Raw genomic sequence first — 10,905 nt, 5'->3', positions numbered from 1 at the left:
TCTGCAGCCCGGCTCCCTGGGGCTGTTAGTCACAACTAGAGAGCCAAGAGCAGGGGAGAGGTGGTAGACGCCTGTGACCGAACCCGCACTTCTAGATTCCCTAGAGGTGCGGACCATTGAGGAGACCTAGCCAGGGGCTATGGGAAGCCCAAGTTTCAGGGTCCTGCTTAGGAAGTAGCTTTGTGTCACCTTGGGGCACATTCTTATGTTAGTGGATTTGGTCACAGCAGGAAGTAGAGGAGGGGAAGAGTAGCTGACAGTTACTAAGTGTGGGCTGTGGGCTGGGCCCTCTGTTGATCACATGGCCTGCCCTGTCTCACGCAGTCCTCTCAGCTGTGCGCAAGGGAAACAGCACCCTAAGAAAAGACCCAAGGCTCAGGGAGGTCAGGTAGCTCATCAGAGGAGAAGGAATTCAACACGGACCTCAGCATTGTGCCTTCTCCCCTTTTGTTTCCTACCTGCACATGACACCAGGACACCCGGGGGATTTCTCCGCACCAGTGCCTCCCAGAGTGGGGGGATAGGAACTCGGAGGGGGCTTCAGATCCCAGGGAGCCAGGTGAGTCTGGCCCATCCCCAGACTCAGGTCAGCCTGATGGGAAGGTTTCTTTCTTTTACCAGCAAGGTGATTCTGCCTTAGTGGTTGACGTGTGAATTTAAAGGAGCTGCACATTGTAGTTTAGGACTCCACTGTTCTGCATCCCTGAAGGCATTTTCAAGAAGAATTTGGGTCAGATATACATACTTCTTATTAAGCAAGAAGATAGCTTTCTCTTTGAGTGAGCAATCATGGTTAAGAAAAAAAAAATAAAGAAAGAAACCAGAAGCTAAATATCAAAGACGAGCTGGCTGAGATTGCATGCAGGACTGTCCTGCTCACTTTCTGTGTGGTGTTAGTGAGTCGTCTTGTTTCTCCCTGTCTCTCCAGAAGTAAAGATGCCTAAAGTTACCCTTTTTTAAATTTTAATGGTGCTGTTTCAGTCTTTCCCAGTGGGTTTGTCTTTGTCTTTAGAAAGCTTCCAGTAATTGCCACAAGGTCCCAAAGATGTGTGATTTAGATTCTGTCCAAAGTCTTTGGAGCATGAAAGAAAGTGGCTATTTGAATAAGTTACATTTATTCTCTTGTGAACTCTTGTAAATCAGGAGTACAAATGAGCCACAAGCGGCGTGGAAAGGAGTGAATGGAACTGATTGTTTTGCAGAGAAATGGGAAATTTTAAAAGTTCCAGTTTATTCTTGAGGAGCATGAATATTTCTGAACCTTTAAATTGAACTGTATCAAATTACCATTCTATAGGTCAAATATGGCAAAAGGTTGGCAATTCTTCATGGTTCATTTTTAACATATGAATTAACCTGTTTTCCCTGAAGCACTAAGGATAGGAAAATAAAGGTTTGTAGGACTCAGATAGATTGATGCTCTGTCCTTTTAGCTGTATTTTCCACCCACTGCCCCAAGCACTTATTTTGTGAACCAAGAAAGCAATGAATGCAAAATAAAACCTTGGGTTATTTAGAAGGGACAGACTGTAATGAATGATTCTGTGTGATATTCCTAGGTCATCCAAAAGGGGAGGTGTTTGAATTTAGAGTGAAATCCCCGGATGGTTGTTATGGTTCATGTGCAAACATGACCATCCCCTTTCATCTACCACAAGTAGGCAGCAAAATAAAAAAAAAGTATTCAGCAGAACGAAATTTTTAAAAAATCCAAGTCTAAACACTAATGGAAAGAGAATTCATGTTATCTGAAGACCAAATTTTTGCTTATTATTGCTAATACATGTACCCACTGGATTTGGTGTGTGTGTGTGTGTATCTCTAGACTTAGTTTTGCATAACTTAGCTAAAGTAATTTCTGAGGATACATTTTATGAGAATGACAAAATGATACAAAATAGATGAGCAGTTAGTTAGCAGAGAGACACAAATTAATGATGGCTGTGCCAGTGCTCAGGGTAAGAGAATTGTAATAAGGCCGCCAGAGGTGCCTGAGAAGGTTCTTTCTACGAGTGACTTGAGGTAGTCAAATGTTTGCCAGTACCTTCTGTGGAAAGCCCTGAATGGTCTTTCATCTTTTCCGTGTCAAGCAGCTGATGGCGTGGATTCTCAAAATTCCTTCAAGAGCAGGTTAAAGGTAAAGTTAAGAGCGTTGTTGCTCACAGTTCAAAGTTAGAGTCAAATTTGTTTCCAGGTGATTTCACATTACGAGCTCTCCTACTGTAGCAGCAATAGATGCCAGATGAAACTCAGTCGGTCTGTTTAGAAAGCATGCCCCGAGGCAAATTCTTGCCTCCCGGATAGGCAGAGGACAGTATTGAGACCACTCATGGTATTTCCTTGTTTTCTCATCCCCTAGATGAGTAAGTTGAGTGTACAGATTCTCAAACTTTGCACTGAACTGACTTATAAGACATTTCTGTGCTCATGTCAACAGTGCATCAGGAAAAAAAAAAGGTGGGGGGTTTCAGTTAAGTGAGTTGTCATATTTAGCCCCTTACCCACTGAGGAAGTCTAATGCTGCAAGAGCTGGGAAGCTCTGGATTCTTGTGGATGATGCGGAGATGCCATTTGGCCTTGGGAATGCTAAGTACTGTTGCTTAAAAACTCAAGCTCAGGAAATGTTTTAAAAAAGAAAGCCTCGGAGAATGTTATACTTCCTTACAGCTGCTTTAATACAGTGATCCTCAGAGCCTACATGGGGATGACATGAAGGGATTCTCAGGTCTCTAGAAAGATGGGGGGCTCCAAGTTATCTTAGAATCTGTGGGGGAAGGGAATGACCTACTGCCTTGATTTTTGTCCTCTACCTGAAGAGGACTTTACATTGTCATTGTCACTTGAACACTCCTTGTCACAGACTGGACAGCATTCTCTCATTTTTCTGTAACTGTGGCCGGCTCTCCTTCTGGCACTTTCCTACAGGTCTCCGTAGGCAAAACCCCCAGCGCCTCCCACCAACACAGTGAAGGTCTCATAAAACTCAGCCAGCAAACTACCCCAAAATAAGCTTTATTGCAAGAAAAGTGTCATATTTGATACACAGAACTACAAAAACAAACAAAACCAAAACCCATAAGTTTTTCCTCACAAACACTTGATTACAAATTTACACTGTTTCTTTTTTTAGGTATTAAAAAAACAAAACAAAACCCCCAACTGGATATAAATTGGTTATGAATCTTTGGTCAGCACAGGTGTGAGAGGAGCAACCTGGAGCCTGCACGCGCTTTGGCCATTTCACATATGAGGTTTGGTCACTGGTCCAGGGACAGGTTCTTGGGTTGAGAAGTACACGGGGACGTTCTTCTATCAGCACGTCCTGGTACAGAATCTTTTCAAATGACTAAAGCAAACTAAACATCAATTCATTGTACAAACATCTCTCATACACAATAGGCTATGATAAAATGAGGCATATGGTGTATAACTACAGTATTAATGAAAATTCTAAAAAAAATGGATTTAAAAACAACAACAACAACATATATTCCTCGGCTGTACTGCATGATTTGTTTGCACATATGGCAATCCTGAAACAGCTTGAACATAATAAATGCACCATTAATCTAAGACAGCACCAAACACTACAGAACGCCAGGCGTCCCTTGGCAGAGGACTGGCCGCGCCTCCGCGGCCTCCGGTGCCGCGGGAGCGCGGCCCACCCTGGGTAGGAATGAGGTGTTGTGGGGAGCACATGTGCTTCCTTGAGGTTCTATGAAGGAAATACAGTACGGTTTGGCCTGCAACGCTACTGGTCTCACAAGCAGTCAAGGTATTTTGCTACAGTGGTTGTGCTTCATCTTCGGTTGCCTGGTGTGTGTCTGGTGATGGGAACGATCGTCACCGCGAGCTGCTCTGGCTTTGATCTCCTTTCTGAAGGATCTCATGACTTGGCCGTCTTTTAAGTTATTGATTCTGCTGCCCTTACAGCTCTGGGAGGCTTTCTTTAAAAATCGTCAGATGGGTACCAGTTGGACCCCTGGCAGAAAACCAAAAGGAAACCTCTCTTGAATCTACTGGATTTTTTAAAAAGCACCTCTAAAAGAAATAGCTCAAATTTATAAATCTAAAGAAAAACAAGTGAGTTTCCCTTTTTGTTTACATAGTTTGTTCATTTCTCCATATATTACTGCATTAAAAATAAATAAACATCTATATTTTTTTTAATTAGCAACTATAGCAAAATACCCAAAGTGTTACAGACTGCTAACAGGAAAAAAAAAAAAAAGCTCACATTATTTTTGTGCATTTAGTGCCATATGCTGATCTCTTGAACATTTAGTTTTAGTTTTCTTTTAATATATTTTAAAGTGAAGTTATATAAAAAATACAGTAACCACGGTTGCCTTTGTACTCAAATCTTTGGCCATACCAGAGTCTCAATTACCCCTCCCTGTGAGGGTCAACATTCTGCAGTCTGAGACACGGAGGAAAGAAACAAAAGTCTTTTTTCCCCTCTTTGCAGTTAATCGCTGATTTTTCCGAGGCTGCTGCAGGCTAGCTGTGCAGGGACTGGAGCCTGGAACCAAGTCTGTAAGGGGTTAATAAAGCTGGATCTGCAGCCTCATTCTGAGAGCCTCCCCGAGCTCCCCTAGGAGGTAGTCATCCTCATTTCGGTCTTCCAGTTTCTTAAGCTCCTTCTTCTTGTAGAGAGGGATGCTAGTGATTTCCAGTGTGTATGTGCCGGGCGCAAGCTTCCTCTTGGCCGTGTGCAAGTAGCTGAGCCCATTTCTCTGGTGGATGCGGAAGATCCCCTCGTCGTTCCCTTGGGAGATGATATAGCGGATGTGGTTGTTGAGGGGCTCGATGGCTGGCATGAGTTCTAGGATGTGCTCCTTCGAGCCAAGGCCAGAGAGGTTGAACTTCATTTTCATGGGGCTGTCCATGTCGACACTGTCCAGGCTGATGTGTTCAACCTGGAGAAGAGAAGGAGAGGACGTGGGAAGAAATTCTAAGGCACACGCAGAGGACGGGGAGGGGTTTTCTGCTGGGGCTGTGGCCAGGAGGACAACTCTGTGCTCTCTGCACCACGAGTGATTATATAGGGAGGCTCCCGCAAGGCCCTGGCAGCTGGGGGCAAGGTTGGTTCCACAGAGTGCAATCTGGAGATCTGTACAGCCTCTCATGCACCTGACCCAGCTCCGGTGGCAGGGCTGAGCCTACAGAGAGCTTCACACTGTAAAATACTGTTGATGAGTTTATGGAATAACAAGCTTATTGATGAAAAAATAATTTAAGAAGTGACTGTGTGTGCGTGTGTGTGTGTGTGTGTATATTTATATATTTTGGCTGGAGTCTAATTTCAAAGTGTGGCTCTTAGCCAACGGTAGGGATGATCCCCAGAGCAATCTGGCCTCTGAAGGCCTGGCTTGATTTATAAGGCCCCCATAGCCATGAGTGGGGTGTGTTTACAGGGAGCCATTAGTGAAGACATAGGGACCTGCAGAGTCCTGGGCTTGAGTTTGAATCAGCTTTGGTAAAAAAACCGGTATGGCAGGTCCCAGATAAGCCAAATCTCACTTGGTCAGAAGAGTGGGAGGTTTTAAAATGCTATTTTATTATTTTTTTTTTAAGGATTTATTTTAGAGAGATAGAGGGCACAAGCAAGCAGGCGGAGGGGCAGAGGGAGACGGAGATACAGAATCCTGAGGCAGATTCCATGCCGAGCACAGAGCTGGATATGGGGCTCCATCCTAGAACCCTGAGATCATGACCCAAGCCGGAACTAAGAGTCAGCTGCTTAACTGATTGTGCCACCCAGGTGCCCCTAGAATGCTATTTGTAAGACAAGCAAAAATCCAAAGCTTTGAGTGGATACCTTTAAGTAAGAACTTGGCTCTGCTGGCACGTAAGTGCCTACTGGGGTGCCTGGGTGGCTCAGTTGGTTAACGGTCTGACTCTTGATTTTGACTCAGGTCATGATCTCAAGGTCTGAGATCGAGCCCCACATTGAGCTCTGCTTGAAATTCTGTCTCTACCTGCCCTCTGCGCCTCTACCCACTTGGGTACACATTCTCACTTTCACAGATAGAAAAATAGGTAGATAGGTAGGTAGATAAAATTGTTAAAAAAAAAAAAAAGTGCCCATCTGTGATCAGACAGAATCCTGTCCCCAGTATCACAGTGGGAGTTTTTCATAAGCAAAATTTCTGGATTTGTAGTCAGGGGTATTTGATGGATATCTTAATCGCCCTATTTAAACAGTTAGTACCTCAGTCAACTTAATCTAATACTGGCCTGTTTACTATTACAAAATAGAACCACAGACATTTTGGATAGGGAAATCTAGCCTTACAGATGAGGGAAGTTTTAGAGGCCCAGAAAAATGAAGCAAGTCACCCAACTCACATAGCCAGCTAGTTGTTGCCCAGGATTGTTTTCGGGGGTGGGGGGGCGCAATTTTGCAGTAATGTTATATGAAGAGGGTGGTGCTATGGCTGATTTTTGGGAAAATCACCAACATCGTTGGATACCAGGTGTTACTTGGTGACATTTACTAATATGCCAGGCACTGTTCCAGGCAGTTCACAGTGTCAACTCAGTTTTCTTGTCAGGACAAAAACATAGATCTGAAACTATGAATCTTTAAGTTTTTTTTCCCCCTTGTCCTTGTGTTCTGAGCTAATATTGCCATTAATTGTAATGTTTCTCTGCCATATTGTGTCTGTGAATTTAGTTATAACATTACAAGAAAGCCGTAACCTCAGTGAGGCTGAAACTGATGTAAAAGTTGACTGTGTAGTACATGTTCCTGCTTAAGGATAAAATCTTGTGAAAAGACAGAGGTTTACTCACAGCAGTGGGTTCGGGTTCCCCAACACTTCTCTTCTGTCTGCCATCTTTCTTAGAGTAGCCATTGATTTTACACTCATAGCATGCTTCTGGGGACAGAGCATTTTCCTCGTCGACCTCTGCATCCAGGGACAGGTACTGCCCTTTGTTAAATCCCATTCCTGAGACACAGTGGCTATGGGCAAGAAGAAGCAAGGCATGGTTAGAGTTCATCATTAACTATGATTGTGGTTTTCCAGTGGTAGAGCAGAGACTTCTTGGAGACAGGAAACCAACAAAGTGAACTGTAAACTCACAAACAGGAAAACCTAATACTCCTGGTAACTCTTTCCTTTGACCCTTGAAGCATGAGATTCTCCCTCATTCTGAACATCAGAATTCTTGAGAGTATCTCCAGGCTTCTCCAGTTTTCAATCCTAATTCGACTGAAGCACTCAGGTGTAGTTAAATCAAGAAGTTAAAAAAGAATTTCTGGAGGACAAGGGGCGTTAGAGAGGAGTAGGGAATTTGGGTAAATTGGAAGGGGAGGTGAACCATGAGAGACTATGGACTCTGAAAAACAGTCTGAGGGGTTTGAAGTGGCGGGGGGGTGGGAGGTTGGGGTACCAGGTGGTGGGTATTATAGAGGGCACGGCTTGCATGGAGCACTGGGTGTGGTGAAAAAATAATGAATACTGTTTTTCTGAAAATAAATAAATTGGGAAAAAAAAAAAAGAATTTCTGTTGCTTTGTAAGTCTGAAACCTCTGCTTATGCTCTCAAGAGAGCTCGCTTTTGCAGCACTTGCGGTTTCTGAGCTCCCATTACAGACAGTGAGACTCACTATGTTGGCTCTTAAGGACACTTATCCGGACCAAGACTTGGGTTTCAAGCACTATGAGGTACCAGTGGTAGACAGATGTGTTCCTTCCCCTCAGTGCCTGACTCACTCACTGCTCCTTCTGGGGAAGATGACCCTGACTGACTCGTCAGTTCCTGTCTTCTGTGCTGGAGAGCCAGCTGCCTGGCAGAAGGATGCAGGCTGCCCGCACCTCTGCTGCAGCCAGCGGCCCTTGAGACGGCTCACTTGGGGGAGGGCCCTTTGCTGGAAGAAAGCCAGCCTGGTGGAGATGGCACCACAGGAACTAGGCCCATCCTCTCTGAGTGTAAAGCTAGAGGAGCAGAGGGAGGGACAGGCTTCCTTGGGGACCGCTGGGCAAGCACTTGCCGCAATTCATAGAAAAAGCTGCGGCATAGCCATTTCTACTTGAACTTTAGAACCCAGGTGTCAGCAACAAGGGAGCCGCATTTTTCAACACTGACCTGTCTCTGGCCTTGAGGGATCTGAGTCAGTTCAGGCTGTGTCAAGTGGCAGGAGAGTGCTACCTATATAATAAAAGGTGGTCTCACAGACACCATAGAGGCAGCGGTCCTGCTGCGCTGACCTAACCAGGGGCCTTCCCGGTGGTGCTTCTTCCCATACCCTAAGTCCTCTGAGCAGTGCTTGTTCTCCTGGGCTTTTCATCCCCGTCCACTTTCCTGCTTCCCTGTGTGTGAGGCAGCGGGGTGGCGGCCTTACCCCTGTCCCACTCTGTAGTACCCGGGCGGGCAGCCGCAGAGGTAGCCCCCTTCCGTGTTAGAGCAGCCATAATTGCATGGGTTCTTGGAGGACGAGCACTCGTTGACGTCGTGGCAGGCACTGGAGAACTGGTCGAAGGAGAATCCTGAGGGGCAGACACACTTGTAGCCCCCCAGGGTGTTATAGCAGGAAGCAGAGCCACAGGCACTGGGGTTGGAACATTCGTTCTCGTCTAGGAGCACAAAGGAAGAGACTCTTACGTTGGGGGCAAAGAGGCCCAGTCTCACAATCTTGATGGCTTTATAGAGAAATATCTCTAGATATTTAAAACATTTAAAAAATGTTTACCCTGATGGCTGATTGGCAAAAGCATATAAAACTAAGAAAAAACACCAAAAAATAAAAACAAAACCCAAACCACCAAATCCCAACAAATCCGCCTAAATTACGGTTTAAAAAAGCCTTGCCCTACCCTTTTATATTTTCTGTTTGTGCTGTTTCTCAATACAATGGCAGTCCTTGGGGACAGACCTTTGCAGTCTGTCTACTGAATAACTTTTATATTCTCTGAACTGAAGGTTACTTCAAAAGCCTTAATCTCAGATCCATGGAGCTAGAAAGTAGATTACTATTTTCCAGGAGCTACAGGGAGGGAGAAATGGAGATACCTGCTTATGGGTATGGTGTTTCTTTTTGGAGCAATGAAAATGTGTTGATGGCTGCAAACTCTGGTGAGAATATACTAAACACCACTGAACTCTATGCATTTTGAAATAATGAATTTTCTGGTCTGTGAATTCTGTCTCGATTAAAAAAAAACCCTATATCTGGGTACATGTATATTCTCCCAGCAATTTCCAAATTCATTCTATATGGGGAGAAAAATAAATATAAACATTTAAATAGTCTGAATTAAAATAACGGAGAGAAGCATTATTTAAGTGGATCTACTGAACCAAAAATCTCGTATGCTTTTAACTACTGAGAACCTGTTAGGGGCAGAATGTGTCTTCTGAGAGAGTTTTGCATCTAGGCATCAAGTTGACATCAGTTTTACCTGTTTAATAACCTTACACTATAAATTCTTGCAGGATAATTACAGGTTATACTTTCAGTTGTTAATATTTTAACAACATCAAAGCCTGATTGTGCTTTTAACTTGGGAGATGACAATTTTGCTCTTAACTGTCTGGCTGATAGAGAGCATGTGGCTTGACTCCTTTGAGCTTTCTTATAATCCAGCTTCCACCCTGGGCACAAGTCCCATCTATTCCGTGGAATTCTCACTGATTCCTGGGACTCCCCTGGAACAAAGTGTGTCTGCTGACCTAGGATGTGACAAGTTTGTGTTTCAGCCCCCGTGGGGATATGGTCCATGTGTAAGGAGAGGACACGGCAGCTGGAGGGAAGGGCCTCTGTGCAGCAACTCAGGGAGCCTATAGAGGGTGCAGATGGGGGTCTCTGTGCAGCTGGGGCCTCTTGCTGGAACCCGGAGCTCATTAAGTTCAGCACGTGGGTTACCAAAAGGGCAGACATTATGCGGCAACATTTGTGTCATCACTGTAGTTTCACAATTAAATCAGGCCAACAAAATAGAGAATTCTCGATCTAAACCTGCAATGATTAGCTAATATGTACAAGTTCTCAGTCTTCATTTCATCAGGAGAAAGTATTTAATGAATTCTTAATCACTAGGTTGCCTATGACACAGACATAACTGCTGTTTTATTTCTAAACACAAAAGACTTGGCATTCTGCCACAGAGGCTTATCTGCTCTAATCATTAACTCTGACATTTATATCCAGTATTTCTCTTGTAACAGAATGCAAATTAGGTTATAATTTAACAAAACAATCCTGCTATGAATATGGTATTAGACATTTGTTAGGTAGAAAATTATCTGCAAAACCAACTGAATAAATAGTATTTACATACTACTGACAAGAACATTTAAAAATGTGTACTGTTTTTGTAAGCACCATGAAGCACTTCATATTTGTATGTTACAAATGTACACTGTGGTATATTTTTATGGACTCTGGTCATCTCACTTTGAAAATACGTTCATGTTTGATACATATTTTGAGCTGATTTATGCTTCACTAAGCTGTATCTAATTATTTTGAAGTGACCCCAGAAGCAACTGGAAGTTAGTGAACACTACATAACCAAAAACTTCCCTAATAAAAAAATTTTTCTTTATATGCAAAGGGTAATACTTATTTTCAATTTTGAATAATTACAATGTTTGTAAACATCTGAGAAACTCTATAGCCTATATACCAGAGTGTTATATTCTCTGGCAAGTGACCAGAAATATTTTTAAGTATTCATTTGAATTAAAACCTTTTTTCAGTATTAACACAAAAAAAGTCATTTTCCTTAAGTTGGCAGTAGTATTGATAATTTAATATTAAACTATCTGATGCATTGACTCTGAACAGTTTTGTCCATTTACTAAGGGAATTCAGATAAATCTGAAAGAGTTCATTCTGCATTTCCCCCCTCAAGCATATGAAATGAGTAATGATATTCACATATGCAGTAACAGA

At 43.3% G+C, this 10,905-nt stretch overlaps 1 protein-coding gene across 1 annotated transcript in view; it reads right to left on the bottom strand.

Annotated features, from left to right (window-relative positions):
• Positions 1–2,996: 2,996 nt before the first annotated feature.
• The window catches only part of FBN2 (fibrillin 2), a 247,344-nt gene continuing 239,435 nt past the window's right edge, over positions 2,997–10,905 (bottom strand). The window contains exons 63-65 of the mRNA XM_044228355.1: positions 8,353–8,584; positions 6,799–6,970; positions 2,997–4,919 (exon numbers count right to left, since the gene is read on the bottom strand). Of these exons, the coding sequence (XP_044084290.1) occupies positions 4,545–4,919; positions 6,799–6,970; positions 8,353–8,584 (779 nt within the window). The 3' untranslated portion in view covers positions 2,997–4,544. The remainder of the gene's footprint in view (positions 4,920–6,798; positions 6,971–8,352; positions 8,585–10,905) is intronic.

This window comes from Neovison vison, chromosome 1 (assembly GCF_020171115.1).
Source record: "Neovison vison isolate M4711 chromosome 1, ASM_NN_V1, whole genome shotgun sequence".
In the NCBI taxonomy this organism is placed as follows: Eukaryota; Metazoa; Chordata; class Mammalia; order Carnivora; family Mustelidae; genus Neogale; species Neogale vison.
This window is presented reverse-complemented; position numbering and strand designations above follow the sequence as displayed.